This window comes from Herpailurus yagouaroundi, unplaced genomic scaffold (genome assembly GCF_014898765.1).
Source record: "Herpailurus yagouaroundi ecotype Mexico unplaced genomic scaffold, PumYag 196, whole genome shotgun sequence".
Lineage (NCBI taxonomy): Eukaryota > Metazoa > Chordata > Mammalia > Carnivora > Felidae > Herpailurus > Herpailurus yagouaroundi.
This window is the reverse complement of record NW_024412427.1, coordinates 9,897,850-9,917,203: the sequence shown is the minus strand read 5'-3', so window position 1 is coordinate 9,917,203 and position 19,354 is coordinate 9,897,850. Positions and strand designations below refer to the sequence as shown.

General features: G+C 41.5%; 1 protein-coding gene across 1 annotated transcript in view; it reads left to right on the top strand.

The window, feature by feature from the left end:
• CNBD2 (cyclic nucleotide binding domain containing 2) overlaps nucleotides 1–19,354 on the top strand; it is a 51,798-nt gene that overhangs the window by 28,598 nt on the left and 3,846 nt on the right. Inside the window, exons 8-11 of the mRNA XM_040447184.1 lie at nucleotides 1,299–1,413; nucleotides 7,410–7,587; nucleotides 9,826–9,946; nucleotides 16,005–16,168. Of these exons, the coding sequence (XP_040303118.1) occupies nucleotides 1,299–1,413; nucleotides 7,410–7,587; nucleotides 9,826–9,946; nucleotides 16,005–16,168 (578 nt within the window). The remainder of the gene's footprint in view (nucleotides 1–1,298; nucleotides 1,414–7,409; nucleotides 7,588–9,825; nucleotides 9,947–16,004; nucleotides 16,169–19,354) is intronic.

Sequence of the window (19,354 nt, the reverse complement as noted above, 5' to 3'; positions counted from 1 at the left end):
ATTTTTGAGAGACAGAGACAGAGCATGAGCAGGGGAGGGGCAGAGAGAGAGAGGCATAGAATCTAAAGCAGGCTTCAGGCTCTGAGCTGTCAGCACAGAGCCCAACGCGGGGCTCAAACCCACAAACTGCAAGATCATGACCTGAGTTGAAGTCGGACAATTAATTGACTGAGCCACCCAAGCGCCCTTTTACCTATTCTTGAACTTCATATAAATGAAATCATACAGAATGTGTTCTTTGTGTCTGACTTCTTTTGCTCAACTATTTCCTATTTTAAATTGTATGTAAGTTATGGCATACATAGAATAATATGCAATCACTAAAAATAATAATGTTACCATATTACTTGGCATGAAATGATGTCCTTGATATATTATTGAGTTCTTTAAAAACATTACAATGATCTCTTTACATAAAGAGACTCATTTATGAAAAAAAATATTAATGTATTATGTTTACAGAGAAAAGTTTGAAACAATATTCACCAAAATGCTACTTGTTATTTCTGGGTGTTAGGATGAAAATAGTTTTGACTTTCTTTATGCTCTTCTGTTTGGTTTGAATATTTTTAAAACTTTTAATTTTGGAATGGTTTTAAATTTATATAAAATTTGCAGGAACAGTGCAAAGAATTCCTGTATAAACTTCATCCAGATTCACCAATTGCTAACATTTTGCCACATTTGCTTCTCTCTCTCTCTCTCTCTCTCTCTCTCTCTTTCTCTGCCTGAATCATTTGAGAGTTAAATATCATTTGTTATACTCACTTACCCCTATATACTTAAGGGATTATTTTCTTTAAAATTTTTTTTTAATGTTTATTGATTTTTGAGAGAGAGTGACAGAGCATGAGTGGGAGACGGTCAGAGAGAGGGGGACACAGAATCTGAAACAGGCTCCAGGCTCTGAGCTGTCAGCACAGAGCCTGACATGGGGCTCGAAATCACAAACTATGAGATCATGATCTGAGCCGAAGTCGGACACTCAACCGACTAAACCACCCCTTAAGTGATTATTTTCACCAATTGTCCCAATCATATTCTTTATGGTGATTTTTCTCCCAATGCCAACATTTATTTAGTTCTTATGCCTATTTAGCTATTTGAACTTGTGATGAGTACATAACATTTTCATTAAAAAAAAGAAGGAAAGAAAAAAAGAAAAAGGAACCCGAAACCACTTGCATTAAGCCAAGTAAACTGGGGTAAGATGCAATAGAGAGAGCATATCTTCAAAGCCTGGCCTGCCTGGAGCCTCAGGAGTTAGCCCCATTGTTTGTGTCCCTTGATGTTTCTAGGGCAGCTGTGAAGTCCTGCGTCTGATAGACCTTGGGACCTCGCCTTTCTACTACAAGTGGATCTGGCAGCATCTGGAGCTGATAGACGACACATCTCTGAAGACCCACCTCAATGGTAACTGGCAGCTGTGCACAGCAGGGGGCGCCTGGGCCCTTCTGCTTCCAGTTCTCAGCCCATAGAAACTTAGACCTCTAGAGCTAGAAAGGCCCTGCAGGATGTCTGGTTTGATCCCCTCTTCTCCCAGCTGTGCAAACGTGGCCCACATGGCCCTGCCAGGAGAGGCTCCTGCCCCCCCTCCAGCTCCTCCTTTTTAGGCTTTCCCTTTGAGGGAGAGGGGTGGAAAGGAGCCTGGAGCTTGACTGAGCTGGGTTTGAATCTCACTGATTAGCTGAGTGACTCTGATGAGTACTTAAAGGGTCTAGGCCTGGTTTCTTCATATCTGTCATGGTAGTGTCATGGTTAGGAGCATAGACCCGGGAGCCAAACTGCTTGTGTTTGAATCCAGGGTCGTCCTCTTATGGGCTGTGTGATACTGGGCAAGTGACTGTGTCCCTGTGGATCAGTTCCCTCAGACTCCATAAAACAAGTTCATAGGCTTGTTATGAAATTAAGCAAATGGATATATAAAGCTCTTAGAACACTGCCTGCATTAGTGTATAGTAGATGTTTGTTATCTTTATCACAGGGGTTACTAGGGAAGCTGAATCAGACTGTATGGACAGGGCCTGTTAGTGCTCAGGAAATGTCATTTCTCTTCTCATGTCAGTTTTTTTCCCTCTCTTTTCCACTGCCAGTCCACCAGAGAAAAAGCTGCATCCCATAACATTTTTTACCCAAAATTTATTTTTTGTGGCAAAATACACATAGCATAAAATTTTCTGAACCATTTTTAAACATACAATTCAATGGTGTTAAATATCTTCATAATATTGTACAGCCACCACCACCATCCATTTCTTTAACTTTTTTCATTTTGTAAAACTGAAACTATACCTATTAAACAATAACTGATCATTTCCTCCTCCCCCTAGCCTCTGGCAACCACCATTCTACTGTCTACCTTTATGCTTTTGACTACTCTAAGTGCCTCATATAAGTGGAAGCATACAGTGTTTGTCTTTTTGTGATTAGCTTACTTCACTTAGCATAATGCCCTCAAGCTTCATCTATATTGTAGTGTGTCAGAATTTCCTTCCTTTTTTAAGCCTGAATAATATTCCGTTGTGTGTATATATATATATATATATATATATATATATATATATATATATCACATTTTGTTTATCCATTCATCCATCGATGGACACTTGAGTTACGTCCACATTTTAGCGATAGTGAATACTGAGCATGAGTGTACAGTTATCTGAGACCGTTTTCTTTTGAATATACATCCGGAAGTGGAATTGCTGGGTCATATGGTAATTCCATTTTTAATCTTTTTAAGGAATCTCCATACTGTGTTCCATAGTGGCTGCACCATTTTACATTCCTGCCAACAATGCACAAGGGTTCCAATTTCTCCACATCTTCAGCAGCACTTGTTATTTTCTGGGTTTTTTTTAATGTTTATTTTTGAGAGAGAGAGAGAGTGCACATGCATGCACACAGGGAAGGGGCAGAGAAAGAAGGAGAGAGAGAATTCCAAGCAGGCTCTGTACTGTCAGCACAGAGCCCTACACAGGGTTGGAACTCACAAACCATGAGATCATGACCTGAACTGAAATCGAGAGTTGAATGCTTAACTAACTGAGCCACCCAGGTGCCCCTCTTTGTTGTTGTTGTTTTTTTAAATGATATTGATCCCCTAATGGGTATGAGATAGTATCTTGTAGTTTTGATTTATATTTCCTTACTAATTATTATTATCATTTTTTATGTGTTTATTGTCCATTCATATATCTTCTTTGTAGAAAAGTCTATGCAAGTTCTCTGCCCATTTTAAAATCTGCTTGTCTGTTTTTTTGTTAAGTTTTAGGAATTTCCTGTATATTCTGGATGTCAATCCCATATCAGTTATGTGGTTTACAAATATTTTATCTCCCATGGACTGCTTTTTTACTCTGCTGATATTGTCTTTTGCACAAATTTTTTACATTTTCATAAAGTCCAATTTGTCCATTTTTTTCTTTTACTGCCAGTGCCTTTAGTATGTATCCAAGAAATCACTGCCAAATCCAATGTTGTGATGCTTTTGCCCTATGTTTTCTTTTAAGAGTTTTATAGTTTTAGGCCTTACATTTATGTTTTTGATCCATTTTGAGTTAATTTTTATATGTGGTATGAGGTAAGGGTCTACATTCATTCTTGTGCATGTGGATATTCAATTTTCCCAGCACCATTTATTGAAAATACTGTTCTTTCCCCCAATGAATAGTCTTGGCACCCTTGGCTAAAATCATTTGACCATATATCTGAGGGTTTATCTCTGGGCCTTTATTTCATTCTTTTGGCTTATATGTCTGTCTTTATGCCAATACTACACTGCTTTGATTACTGTAGTTTTGTAGTAAGTTTTGAAATCAGGAAGTGTGAGCCCTTCTGCTTTGTTCTTTTTCAAAATAGTTTTGGCTATCTGGGGTCCCTTGAGATTTCATATGAATTTTAGGATGAGTTTTTTATTTCTGAAAAAAAGTCATTGGGATTTTTTAAAAAAATATTGAGAGAGAGAGAGAGAGAGAGAGAGAGAGAGAGAGAGAGAGAGAAAGCACAAGCAGGAGAGGTGCAGAGAAAGAGGGGGACAGAGGATCTGAAGTGGGCTCTGTGCTGACAGCAGAAAGCCTGATGCAGGGCTCGAACTCATGAACCATGAGATCATGACCTGAACCAAAGTTGGATGCTTAACCAACTGAGCCACCCAGGTGCCCTGTCATTTGGGTCATTGGGGTTTTAATAGGGATTGCATTGAATCTGTACCTCCATCTGAGTGGTATTGAAATCTTAACAGTACTCAGTCTTCCAATCCATAAACATGCATTGTGTTTCCATTTATTATACCTTGATCTTCAGAGTTCTTTCTTTGTGCATCTCTGTGCTCTCTGGTACTCTGCTTTGTGAACTCTTGCTGTCTTGTCCTCCCTAGATTCTCAGTTCTGTCTCATCAGGGAAACTTATGGGATCCACCTGGGTTCCCCCTCCCTGCAACATGGCCCAGAAAACCTCCAAAAGCTCTAGGCAGTAAGCTAGGGCAATAGTAGGGCTCACCCCATTTGTTTTCTATCTTACAGGGATGATTGTTCTTCATGGCCTGATGCCCAATATCTTGAAAGCCATTTTTTTTCATACATTTATGCCGGTTTTTTAAAGTAGTTTCAGGTGGGACAGTAAGTCTAGTCCTTGTTAATTCATTTGGCTGGAAGCAGAAGTCTAGATCTGTGTTTCTTTCTTTCTGTCTCTTTTTTTTTTTTTTTTAGATCTGTGTTTCTTAATAGCTGAGTTTTATCCTACTGTATGTATATACCACAATTATTAAAACAATGACCTTTTACAGATATTTTGAGTTATTTCCAATTTTTCACTATTACCCTAATGTGGTGAATTTCATCGTGTATTTATCTTTGCATATGTGTACAAGGCAACATTGTATAAAATCTTAGAATTACTGAATTGAGTAATTGATCCAGTGCATGCTGGCCATGCACACCTAAAATATTGATAGATATTGACAAAAAAGCCTTGTAAAAAGGTTTATTCAGGGCTTTTTGTATGTTCTCTGCTAATCTAGGCCTATTCTTTATAGATTTTGGAATTATTTCTATTAACATTAATTTTAATAGTTGACTCTAACACTGAAGATCTGTTTTTATTTTTTTATTAAAATTTTTTAAAATGTTTATTTACTTTTGAGAGAGCACCCATTCGAGAGCATACAGAGAGGGAGACAGAGGATCTGAAGTGGGCTCTGTACTGACAGCAGAGAGCCCCATGCCAGGGTTGAACCCATAAACCAACCGTGAGGTCATGACCTGAGCTGAAAGTCAGCTGCTTAACTGACTGAGCCACCTAGGCACCCTTAATATATATATATGTTTATTTGTTTAAAAAGTTTTTAATGTTTATTTTTATTTTATTTTGAGAGAGAGAGAGAGAGAGGTGGGTGGGGGGGAGGGGCAGAGCCCAAGCAGGGGAGGGGCAGAGAGAGAGGGAGGGAGACACAGAATCCAAAGCAGGCTCCAGACTCTGAGCTGTCACCAGAGACCCTGACGTGGAGCTTGAACTCACAGACTGCGAGATCATGACCTAAGCTCAAGTCAGATGCTTAAACGACTGAGCCACCCAGGCGCTCCTCATGTTTATTTATTTTTGAGAGAGGGATAGAGTGCACACACATGCGAGTGCACATGTGTGCAAGTTGGGGAGGGGCAGGGAGAGAGGGGGACAGAGGATCCCAAGTGGGTCATGCTGACAGCAGAGAACCTGATGTGGGACTTGAACTCACCAGCTGTGAGATTATGACCTGATCCAAAGTCAGAGGCTTAATTGACTGAGCCACTCAGGTGCCCCAGGAGATCTGTCTTTAAAATCAAAGTTACAGATATTTAATTTTCAAACAATAAAATGCACACATTTTAAATGTGTAGTTCAATGAATTTTGACAAATTTATATCTGTGGTAATTGCAACAGTCAAGTTACAGAACATTTCCATCCCCCCAAAATTTCCCTTGTGTCCTTTCCCAGTAAATTCCTACCCTTCATCTCGACCCTAGGTGACCACTGATCTGCTTTCTATTGCAATAAGTTAGATCTGTCTTTCCTAGGGTTTCATATAAATGGAACCATATAATATGTACTCTTTTGTGCCTAGCTTCTTTTCATTCAGCATTGTGTTCTGAGTAGTTGGTTTCCTCCTTTTTATTTCTGAGTAGTATTCTCTTGGTGATCTTGTTAACTCTCATAGAGGGGATATTAAGTGCACTGTGCAGGGTGTAGCACATACTTTATCTGTAATTCTTTTTTTTAAATTTTTTTTAAATGTTTATTTATTTTTGAGAGCGAGAGAGACAGAGTGTGAGTGGGGAGGGGCAGAGAGACAGAGACAGAATCTGAAGCAGGCTCCAGGCTCTGAGTTGTCAGCACAGAGCCTGACATTGGGCTTGAATCACATGACCGTAAGACCACGACCTGAACTGAAGTCGGATGCTTCACCGACTGAGCTACCCAGGCGCTCCTATCTGTAATTCTTATAATAATCCTATGAGGGTGCTGGAAAATTACCTCATCCAAGATTCTATGGCTCATCATTTATTTATCTTTTATTGCTGCCTCTTGTCCCCAGTCCCAGATAAATACGATCATATGATCTGTTAGTGGAAAGACAGAAGCTGTTCTTCTTTTTTTTTTTTTTTTAAGAGAGAGAGAGCACAAGTGAGCAAGGGGAAGAGAGAATCAGTCCCACAAGAGGCAGAGTGGGAGAGAGAAAGAGAAGGAGAAGAAGGGCTTACATTTACCCAATGTGGAGCTCATGTTCACCTGATGTGGAGCTCCAACTCTTGAACCCTGAGATCATGACCTCAGCCAAAGTCAGATGCTTAATAGACCGAGCCACCCATGCCCCCTTGTAAAGACATGAGATTTAAATCAGGTAGATTTGAGTTCAGTTCTAAGCTTCAGCCCTTTTCCTGGGTGACCTCAACTCTCTGCTGTTCTTTTTTTTTTTTAAGTTCATTTATTTATTTTTGAGGGAGAGTGTGCACGTGCATGAGTGAGCAGGGAAGGAGCAGAGAGAGGGCAAGAATCCCAAGCAAGCTCTGCTGGTAGCATGGAGCCAGACGTGGAGCTCGATCCCATGAAGTGTGAGATCATGACCTGAGCCAAAAATCAAGAGTCAGATGTTCAACCAACTGAGCCACCCAGGTGCCCCATCTCTGCTGATAATTTTGTTTCTTAAATGGAACCAGTGACAGTTGTCTGGATGTAATGTATGTGCAGGCTCTGCTAAGGGCCTGGCACAAAGGGACAATACATGGAGACCACAGTATGTTCTATTTTCCTTAATTTCCCCATGCACCAGGCGAGCCAGGCAGGTGAGGATGGTATACCTTTCACCATCATCAGCAAAGCCCTCCTATATGCAAAGACCCATTAATGTGTTTTTCTGTGCTTTCTCTAACAGAACCTTCTCCTGTGGAGAGATTTAAGGAATTCCAGATAAAATCATATCCTGTACAGGACTTTAGTACTCTGAAACTTAAGCACCTCCAGAAAGCCTGGGAGCAACAGGGGTCCAGCTTCAGTAGGAGGATTAAAACCTCAGGAAATACTCTTCCAAAGACCTTGGGCCCGAAGATCAAGTAAGCTTAGCGCTTGGCAGATAGAAGGATCCAGATTCTGGTTGCAAAGGAAGATAGAACTTGAAAGGACAGAATGTCAGGGATACTGAAGAGGGGCTGGCGGTAGCAGGCATAGCTCGAGCACAAAGATTGGGGTATATACAGAAGGAAGCCTATAGAAGTGCTTGATTGGAGACCCAGGAGCTGCATTCTCTGCCTGTAACCCATAGGGCCATTTTAGGTGGTCAGCTACTTCCTTTCTCAGGGAACCTATTTGAGGAAGAAGGGGCAGGACAGATCTGGCTCTGATATTCTGTCTGCGTGTCACTGGATCTTTTTGTTTTATTGTGTTTTTGTTTTGTTTGGTTTTGTTTTTGAGAGAGAGAATGCTCCAGAGTGAGTGTGGGCATGTGCACGCAAGATGGGGAGGGAGAGAGGGAGAGAGAGAATCCCAAGCAGGCTCTGCACTGACAGCCTGACTCAGGGCTCAGTCTCACAAACTGTGAGATCATGACCTGAACTGATATCAAGAGTTGGATGCTTAACCAACTGAGCCAACCAGGCACCCCTTATTGGCTCTTTTTGACTCTGAGCCTCTTCAGAAAATTCTACCCATCTAAGGGAGGCGGTAGATAAGAGCCTGAGCTTTGGAGTCAGTTCAACTCAGGCTCAAGTCCTGGCTTGGCCACTTATTTTATCTCTGTGTACTTGGGCAAGGGACTTGACCTCTCTAAGCCATAGTTTCCTTTTCTGTAGATAATAGGATTCAAGTCTAGGCATTGTTGTAAGCCAACAATTAAATGAGATAATGATAATTATAGCTGACACTTGTGGAATACTCTGTGCCTGGTACTGGATTATCTAATTTAATCCTGACGATAGTTCTATGAATTAAGTGCTGTTATCCATCTCATTTGTCAGGTGAGAAAACCAAGCTACAGGGAGAGATTAAGCTACTTGGTTTGAGGTCATACAGGTAGGAAGTGGCAGAGCCAGTATTCAAACCTGAGCAGCTTATTAGTGCTCAGCCTTGTTTTTTGGTACAACTATCATGGCTGGAATGAGGATGCACGATGAGGGCTGCACTTATGCCTTAACCCAGAGAGGCTGAGGAACAGGAAAGGACACTCAGTGGTACCTGCCTAGAAGCAGCTCAGTGCTGGACCCAGAGCAATATCATACCTCTTCTCCTTCATTAAATATAAAATTAAACTATCACAATTATACTAATAGGAACATCACAACCTCCATGTTGTCCCAGTACCACTTCACTCAAGTCCTTTGCCTGTTAGCATTTCCAGCCCATCTATCTCCATAAGGAGCATCCCATAACTTCTGAGTTGTTATTCCCTCTGACGGATATTCTTTCTGAGGGAGTCCCAATCTTAATTCTTTGGAAAGTAGGGATTGAACGACCCAGTTCCTCTGCTGTAAATCAGTAAGGGAGAACAGACAGGTTGGACCCAGAAGTGAAAAATAAAGGCCATGCTGGGCATGTGCTACTCATGTATGCATCCTGGGGGAGGGGGGGGCGGGGGGAGAACTGTAGGCTGCCTTGTTTATGTGTTGGGTGAGTTTATGAGTTGGGTGACTATATCGGCTATATTCTCAGCCGATAAATAATTATTTTTCCCTGCCTCTAATCCAGATAGCATAGCCTGTCTCTTCCTTCTACCTTGCCCAAGACCAAAGAAAGCACAACAGGATTGCCTGTGTAAAATTAATTCCAGCATGAACAAAATACAGTATCTACAGGCTTCCCATGGAAACCTGTTAAATAAACAAACAAACAAAGCCATCTCTTCTTTGCTTTTCTGCCAAGAAGGACAGCCCCAACCTGTGCTGTGTCCCCAGGGACATAGAGCTTACCCTGTGTCAAAGCAGTCTATTCTATATTGGACACCTCTGACTTAGAAATGTCTTCCTCATGTTGAGCACACGTTAGCCAGCCTGTAATTCTCACCCATCAGGTCTGGCTCAGCTGTATAAGATCAGCAGCCCCTTCTTCCACATAACAGCTTTCAAGTGTTTAAAGGGGTTCTATTTCTTCATCTAAGTCTCCCCACTATTCAGCTTCTCCGGTTCTTGACATAAACTCTTCCAGGGCTTGATTTTGAGTTTTCTCACTTTCTGAGGTGGTGTGAATTCTCCAGGAAGGGGAGGTTCTTAAAATGCAGCAGAGTGGGAGCTCACTGTCCAGGACCTCATGAACTGGCTGTGTTACAAATGAATCCTCTTTAACAAGTTGTCAAATTTCAGATCTAGGCATCCACATTCCCTCGAATGTCCCATGATCAATACTGAGTATGGTGAACTCCCTGAGGAGGCTGCAGTGGGCGCCTACATCAAGATCCACACTGTAGAGGAAGGAGAAACTGTGGTAAGTGTGCAGAGAGCCTCATTCGTGTGGGCTGGAGTGTTAAGTAATAGCAGTAAAGGTTTAAAAACATTCCACTCTATATTTGGTGATGTTAAGGAGTATTTTTGACTTTTTTAGATATGATAATGGTATTATGGTTATGTTTTTTTAAGACTCCTTGTTTTTAGGAGATATGCACCAAAATACTTACAGATAAAATGATATGACATCTGTGACTTGTTTTAAAATAATCCAGGAACAAGGCAAGTAGTATTCTCTTGCCACTCCTGTTCAACATTGTACTGGAAGTTCTAGCTAGAGCATTAAGACAAGAAAAGGAAATCAAACATATTTGGGGAGGAAGAAATAAAACTGTCTTTGTTTGCAGGTGTTTGATTGTCTATGTAGACAATTCCAAAGAATCAAAAAACAAAATGAAAAAAATCCTCCTGAAGTGAATAAATGATTATAGCAAGATCACAAGGTATAAGTCAATGAACATTGAAATTTGAAATTAAAAACACAATACCATTTATAGTAACACCAAAAATGAAATACTTAGGTATAAATCTAACAAAATATGTTCAGGGTCCATATGCAAAAAAAAAAAAAAACCCTTTATTGATTATAATGAAAAAATTCAAAGAAGATTTAAATAAATGGAGGAATATTCTATGTTCATGGATTGGAAGATTCTATTGTTAACATGTTAGTTCTTCCCAACTTGATGTATAGATTCAATACAATCCAGGTCAAAACCACAGCAAGTTATTTTGTGGACATTGACAAACTCATCATAAAATTTGTATGTTAATATACAAGTTAATATAAGCAAACTGGTAGGTCCATACAATGAAATATTGTTCATAGATAAAAATAAATGAACTATCAAGCTATGAAAAGACATGGAGGAAATCTAAATGGCTATTTTAAGTGAAAGAAGCCTGTATGAAAAGATTAAATATTCTATATTCCAATTGTATGACATGCTGGAAAAGGGATAACTATAGAGATAGTGATCAGTGGTTGCCAGAGGTTTGGAGTTCAGGGAGAGGGATGAACAGGTAAAGCACAGAGGATTGTTAGGACAGTAAAATTATTCTGTATGAAACCATAATGCTGGGTACAAAACCTTAAGCATTTGACAAGATCCATAGAAATTTACAGCACAGAGAGTGAACCTTAATGTATACAGTTTGTGAAAACAACAACAAAAAAGTTATTTAGGAGGCAGAGGATCCCATGAGGGAATGCAGACTATGACCAGAGAATCTAATGGTATTACAAACATGTGAAAAAACCTCAGGAAGAGGGTGGGAGAAAAAGGTGCTGACCTATGTAACGTTGGAGGTGACTGGGTTCTGTGAGATGGAAAGCTGAAGAAATGCACATGAGCACTATACTCTAGTTGATAAAGTTATTACCCATGGGTGGATGCTTAACAGTTCTGATACTGTGTACTGAAATGGATCAATTCAGTAAGTGAATGGCAGATCATGGCAGCCAGATTTCTCACCACTGGAGTAGAAATTTACAGATAAACAAGGAGGAGGCTAGAATGATCCATGTGGTAATGGATTAGTTGAAGACATTAGTATGAACTCCTATGTAGCTTAATATAAATACAGATGGTTCCACGTGGAAATATTTATAGATATGTGTATCAATATGTATCTTTTGGTTTGTCAGCTGACAGGGCCTAAAAGAAATGACACTCCAGTAGCAGTGAGCACTCCTAGCACCCTGATCTTGGTTTCTAATACCATTCTTTATTAAGAGGAACAAAGTTTTGGGGCACCTGGGTGACTCAGTCAGTTAAGCATCTGACTTCGGCTCAGGTCATGATCTCATGGTTTGAGGATTTGAGCCCAGCATAGGGCAATAGTGCAGAGCCTGCTTTGGATTCTGTGTCTCCCTCCCTCCCCAACACCCCACCCCACCCAACCCCCTCTCTCTCTTAAAAAAAATTATAAGTAAATAAATAGATAAATAAAAAAGAGGAACAAGGCTTCTTGGAAAATGATTGATTCTAGGACTAGGGCAGGAAATAGACTAGATGGGCCTGGAGCATTTTGTAGTGCCAGGGAGTAAGGAAGTATCGGGCAAAAACACTACATTGATTGTGGCAGGCCTATCAAAGGGACACAGGTATCAACTGAAAGAGCTCCCAGTGGTCAAAGCTGGAACGATTTGAGCAACAAAATAAAATAGTATTGGGTTATAACCCAAAGTATACAGTAAATATCCCTGAGTACATACTGGTATAATGAATAAATTAATAAAGACTTAGACTTAGACTTTAGACTTAGAAGAATTGAGAAGATAATACAGAGTTCCCATATGCCCTCTACCCAGTTTCCTCTATTATTAATGTCTTACACTAGTAAAATATCTTTGTTATAGTTAATGAACCAATATCGCTGCATTATTATTATTAACTCAGGTCAAGGAGTTATTTGGATTTCCTTTTTTTACCCAATCTCCCATTCAGAAGAATTCCAAATGATTTACATAGATACTTGGCTCTAAAGCAGAGGATGCATAACTCCCCATTCCTTGGGTGTGGGCTGCACATAGTGACTTCCTTCTAAGGACTACAGTATGGAAAGGGAGAGGGGGAAGAGTAACTTTACAGTGGAGGAACCTGAGAAACACAACCCTAGCCAACCTCCACAGTTAAATTGTGTTGATAGTATGTCCCTTAATATGATGAAACGGGAATGTGATGTGATGAGGATGGCACTTTATGTCCATGGTCCTCTTCCCAACAAGCCACAATCCCCATCTAATAATGGGAACTAATCAGACAAATTCAAAAAGCTGGCTATCATACAAAATATTTGACCGGTACTCCTCAATAGCTGTCAAGGTAATCATAAATCAGATAAGTCTGAGAAACTGCCCCAGCCAAGAGGAGCCTAAGGAGAAGAGAATAAATGGAGTATGTGTCTTGCATAGGATCCTGGAACAGGAAAAGGATTGGGTAAAAAAATGAAATCCAAATAACTCCTTGACCTGAGTTAATAATAATGCAGCGATATTGGTTCATTAACCATAACAAAGGTATTTTACTAATGTAAGACATTAATAATAGAGGAAACTGGGTAGAGGGTATATGGGAACTCTGTACTATCTTCTCAATTCTTCTAAGTCTAAATTGTTCTAAAAAATAAAGTCTATTAAAAATATAACTATCCAATAATTGAGGGAGTGGGGAGCATATGGATGAAACACGTTTGGCCACGAGTTAATCATTGTGGGAGCTGGGCAGCAGGTGAACAGCCAAGAGAGGGCACGAGGGCTTTCTGGTGAGTAGTAATGGGCCTCCGTGTGCTGGGGGAGGGGCTGTCTTCTGAAGCCCCATGTGTGGTCATCATCCTGTGTGTGGTCATCATAGTCTAGAGAGCTGCTCTCTCGACATGCCCTTGCTGCTGTTCCTCAGTTAACAGTATCTCCAGGGTCCTCTTCATGCCCTTGTCACCCCATGTTGTAGTAGGCTCTTAATGCTCCTGCCCACTGGACTGTGAGTCTTTGGATGCAGGAAGGCCAGCCACTGCTGGGTGGGAGCCCTAGTCCCTAACATGGCCCTCCCTCAAGGCTGATGGAATATTTCCAAGCTCCTCCTTTTGTTCTGCAAAACTCTGCCTTGTGCAGTTTTTAACTAGCTCTTCCCCCAACCTTTCCCCACCCCCTGCAACCCCAAGAACAAACAGAAGAAATCAGCTTCCTTGCCACATGATGTCCCCTTAGATATTTAAAGAATGCCATTTTGTTTTTCATTCAACATTTCTGGAGCCAGGCACAGTACCAATGCCCCATTAATTATTTTCTTATTCAGTCAAAACATCCTCCATCCCTTCAGACAGTTTTCATGTGATGTGGTTTCCAGCCCTCTTGTGGTTTACTACACTGTGGTGCATTCACGTTTCTGAATAAGGCACTGAGGACTGAACACCGGGCTCCTGAGGCCAGCACCTGGCCTGTGAGTGCAGCCTTGCATATCTCCAGGCAGAGCAGCTGGGGATGCTGGTCACCCTGAGCCTAATGGAGGCACCAAAGGGCAGAAAGGGGGTGCCCGGTTGGGTAGATGGTGACAGCAGTGGAGGCTATGTAAGATGGAACAAGAAGGGCACGGTCTGTGTTGTCAAGGGCCTGCAATGCTGTAATAGGGACCTTGGCTTTGATTCTCTTGGAAGTCCTAGAAGGCTTTGGGTGGGACTCCGAGCAAAGACCCAACACAGGGCTCAGCACATAGAAGCCTCCCCACATATGTGTTACATGACTTTTGTGGTGAAAATGCCTGATGTATCTTCGGTAAGACTCTGTTCTCCCTGCTTTCAAGGCCCTGGCTTCATTTGTAGGAGAATGAATAGTGATAGCTGTGCCTGTGTATTCACCTAGGAGATCACGTTGTCTAAGCTGGGAAGCAGGAATATAAAGCTGGTTCAGTCCTGGAAACAGTGGAAGTTGGGGCCTGCTCTGTTTTGAGCCAAGAGGTGTAGGGGAGCCAGATTCTCCAGAACAGACAGAACAGACAGACTGAGGCCTCAGATTGGGCAGAAAGGATATGCCAGATTGGGGTGAAGGGCAGGGGGTCCTTATCTTCATTTTGCTTCTAATTAGCCAGCTTAAGCAAATCACTTTACCTCTCTGAATGTGTGTCCTCATCAGAAAATGAGGAAACTTACCTGGGTGAGCTGCTAACTGAAATGTTCTGTGACCCCATTTAAGCATTAATTCAGCAGATAGTTCTTAAGCATCTACCGTACACTAACCATGGCCCAAAGTGCTGGTGTGGGCAAGTAAACTGACATCCTTCCTGCCCTCATGGGGCTCATGATCTAGTCTGGGGACAGACAATAAACAGATAAATTAGCAAACATAAAATGTTGTAAATTGCTGCTAGGAATGGAATAGAAAGTTGGGCTGGGGGGGGGGGGTGGGTTTCTTAAATGGAGCGATCAAGGAAGCCCACTCTGACGAAGTGATGTGTAAGCTGAGACCTGAATGGTGAAAAGGACAAGCTGTAGACAGCCTGGGGTAAGAATGTTCCAGAATGAGAATAGTAAGCTCAAAGCCTGAGGCCAGAAGGAGTTTGGTGTCTCAAGGGGACCAGAAGGGAGGGCAGCACAGCTGGAACAGAGTAAACAAGGCAGGGTGGCATGAGGCCAAGCTGGAGAGCGGGGCAAGGGTGAGATAGGCCAGGTCTTGGGGGTCACAATGAGGAGTTTTACTTTATCCTGGGTGCCCTGGGAAGATATTTAAAAGGTGTAGGCAGAAAAGAAACCTAACTGGCTGGTGTGTGTGGGATGGGTTGAGGGTGGATGAGAGTACTCGCTGACAATGCTGCCTTCAGTAGGTCCCTGAACAGATCACTGGGTTCAAATCCTGCCTCCACGTCTTTCTGTCCTTGGGCAAGTTACTTAGCCTCTTTGTGCCTCAGTTTCCTCAGAGTATAGTAGTTAGAGAAGCATGGACTCTGAAGACAGACCCCTTGAGTTCCAATCCTAGCTTTATTGCCTCCATGCTGTGGGATGTTGGACATGTTTCTTAACCTCACAGCATCCTCTGTAAAATGAGGATAACAATAGGACCCACCTCATGGGGTGATTGTGAGAGTTTCATATGAGTTACTACACATGGAGGACTGCAGAAAAGACAGGGGAGGGTGTGGTGGCTGCAAAAGGCAAGATTTAGAAGGGGAAGACTTGCTGTTTGAATTCTGTCATTGTCCCAAGGAAGAGAAAATGCCTTCACTTGACACAAGAGTTGAGATTGGACATTGGGGAAACCTTGAGAAATGCTATGCCCTGAAGAGGGACTGCCTGAGTGTGATTCTTAGAAAGACTGCATGGAGGTAGGACACTGACAAAGCACCTACAGACTCTTCTAACCTGATCAGCCAACGGACTTTGATGTCATGTAGCAAAAGGAACCCTGGACTTTCCCCTATCACTTGCAGAATGGTCCCCAGATGGATTCGTCTGCTTTGTGGGGCCTCGTTTTTCCCATCTAGAAAATCTGCTGGTAGAAGTGGACGGTCTCTGAGGTTGAGCTTTCTGGGACTTCTGTTCTCCAGGGCCTTCACCAGATCCTCCTCCCGGAGAACCAGCGTGACATGCGGCCCCTGGTCCTTGTGAGCTTGGGAGCCGAGGTGATACGGATAAGGAGAGAAAAATTTTGGGAACTGATTGACAGCGAGGTAAAAGAGAAGTTGTACAGATTCCAGATCAAGTACCCCAGGTCAGTGCTGGAAATGTGCATACATCCCATTAGATTGAATAAACAAGTTTTTGCCTATTATTTTAGTAAAAGTAAAAAAAAAGTGCTAATATCTAGTGCTGAAAAGGGAGGAATGAGACCAGTAGTTGTTAGTACCCCCTAAATTGTCTCAATCCTTTTGATAATAATTTTAGCATTATGTTTCCAGGACCATACCCTTTGAAGTAAAGGTCTACCTGTGAATTTATCTTCATATAATTAAATTATGTGAAAAGCTACCTGTGCTAACATGTTTATGCCAGGCATATTCATAATAGAAAAACCACTACCACCACCACACATGTCATACTATGGGGATAGTTTAGAAATTGTGGTGCATTTCTTTTATAGAGCATAACCATTTTATTGAAAAAATTGTTAAGTTTAGGGGCACCTAAGTGACTCAGTCAATTTAGTGTCAGACTTCAGCTCAGGTCATGATCTCATGGTTTGTGGATTCGAGCCTTGCATTGGGCTCTGTGCTGACAGCTGGGAGCCTGGAGCCTGCTTCAGATTCTGTGTTTCCCTGTCTCTCTGACCCTTCCCTGCTCATGCTCTGTCTCTCTCTGTCTCTCAAAAATAAATAAATGCTTAGAAATTTTTTTTTAAATGTAAGTTTAGGTTGCCTGGGTGGCTCAGTCAGTTGAGCATCTAACTTCGGCTCAGGTCATGATCTTGTGATTCGTGGGTTCAAGCCCTACATTGGGCTCATTGCTGTCAGCCCAGAACCCACTTTGGATCCTCAGTCTCCCTCTCTCTGCCCCTCCCCCGCTTGTGCTCTCTCAAAAATAAATAAACTTTAAAAAAATGTTTTTATTTGTAAATTTAATGGCTCTGTAGCAGGAAGGTAAATAGATGATATAATGATACATGAAAAGGACAAGGTGCAAACTTGTATATATACTATGGCTATGTCTTTGTAAAACACAAGAGAAAAATCTAGAAGGAAATAGCAAAAATGGTAACCTCTGTAATATTGCCAAATTTGTAAGAGTCATTCTGTCTGGAAGGTGAGACTAAAAGGTACTTCCCAGTTATCGTTACATATTCTTCTCATATTTGTTTTTGCAATGCATATGCATTGCTTTTATAATGAGGGAAGAAAAGAAATATTTTTTAAAAGTTGTTGTCATGGGGCGCCTGGGTGGCGCAGTCGGTTAAGTGTCCGACTTCAGCCAGGTCACGATCTCGCAGTACGTGAGTTTGAGCCCCGCGTCAGGCTCTGGGCTGATGGCTCAGAGCCTGGAGCCTGCTTCCGATTCTGTGTCTCCCTCTCTCTCTGCCCCTCCCCTGTTCATGCTCTGTCTCTCTCTGTCCCAAAAAATAAATAAAAAACGTTGAAAAAAAAAAGTTGTTGTCAGGATACTGGCATGCCAAGTGAGGTTTTTCTCTTTATTCTCCAAATGTTTGGTAATGATGATATATTACTTTTAAAATTAAAAAAAATAATATCTATCTTGAAAGATTTGATAAAAAGATTTATTTTTTACTTTTCCTTTGTTTTCAAATTTTCCAGAGTGAACAGTTATATAACATGAAAAAAAACCTTTATTTTTTTATGTAAAAATTAACTGGACCAGTAGTTGCAAAACAATTTTGAATTTTTTTTTAACGTTTATTTATTTTTGAGACAGAGAGAGACAGAGCATGAACAGGGGAGAGGCAGAGAGAGAGGGAGACACAGAATCTGAAACAGGCTCCAGGCTCTGAGCTGTCAGCACAGAGCCCGACGCGGGGCTCGAACTCACGGACCGTGAGATCATGACCTGAGCCGAAGTCGGATGCTTAACCGACCAAGCCACCCAGGCACCCTGCAAAACTATTTTGATCTCACACTGTTATTACTAAAAAGTGTTTGAGTATATACCCCCTAGGATATATATGTGAATATGAATAACATGTATTAATTAATTATTATTGTTATATACATATATTGCTGTATTAATATATACATTATTGACATACTGAAATAGATCTTTAAGAAATAAGACAAAAGTAAATATGAATGAGGTCCTACTATTTTTTTCACACAACCCAGTGGATCTTGTTCACCTCCCTGGGTGACATGCTCTGTATCCCCACTTTGGGGCCCCCAGCTTAGACTCCTGGTCTTACCACTGGGCCCCCTCCCTCCACCTCCTCCCCACTAGATCCTTTCTGCATACTGTGCTCTTGCGAAAACCCAAATCTGGCCGTGTTAAACTCCTTAAAACCTTTCAGTGGCATCTCACTGCTTATGGATAAAATGCAGACTCAGTGCCGGGTATGTGACTCTTCATGGTGTGACCCTTCACCTCCCCTGCAACACTTCTGGCCACCTGTAACCCACTCTGGCAGCTCAGGTAGATTGCCTCCTGGACCCTGTATATATTTGACTTTGCCAATGCTGCCCCTTCTGCCTGAAATTCCATCCCCTAGTCTTGCCACTCTTTTTTTTTTTTTTTCTGATAAATTCCTGCTCATTCTTTAAGATTCATCTCCTCCAGGAAGGCTTCCCTGACTAACCCAGGTTGGTGTAAATATCCCTTCCTGATACTCTCTACAGGGCTCTGCCATTGACCATTGTATTGAACTATAACTGTTTAGAGCTGGGTAGTTTGTACAGTTCTTTCCCCATCACTTGATTAATTGCTTCATGAAGGCGTGGACTGGGCTTTCCCTGCCCTTCATGTCTGACATCTACCTATGCAGTACCCAGTACAGGGTAGGTATACAATAAATGAATGAATGAATGAATGAGTGTATGAATAAAGCATTCTCACTGCAGAAAACTGGAAAATGCCAAGTGTTTTAAAAAGTGAAAACTAGAACCATTTGCAATCCTCCAACAACCCCATGTTAGCATTGTGTGTATTTCCTTTTACTGTATGTATTTTTTTTTTTTTTTTTTTTTTTTTTTTTTTTGCTACATGGATATGTGCCAAGTATGCATTTATCATTCAGGTGCACAAAGTTTCATAATGGAGATTATACCGATTATGCAATTTCACATCCTCCCCCTTTTCTCTTTTCTTGCTGTCAGACATGGTTTTGCTGACAGGTGTGGAAGCAGGTGGTTCCTAGTGGTAAGGAAAAAGGAGGTGTGAAGGCAAGCAGATCTGTAGAGTTACTGCAGCCATGTCCGATAAGCATGTGAAAGAATTCGATGTGGGATCTGTATGACTTTGG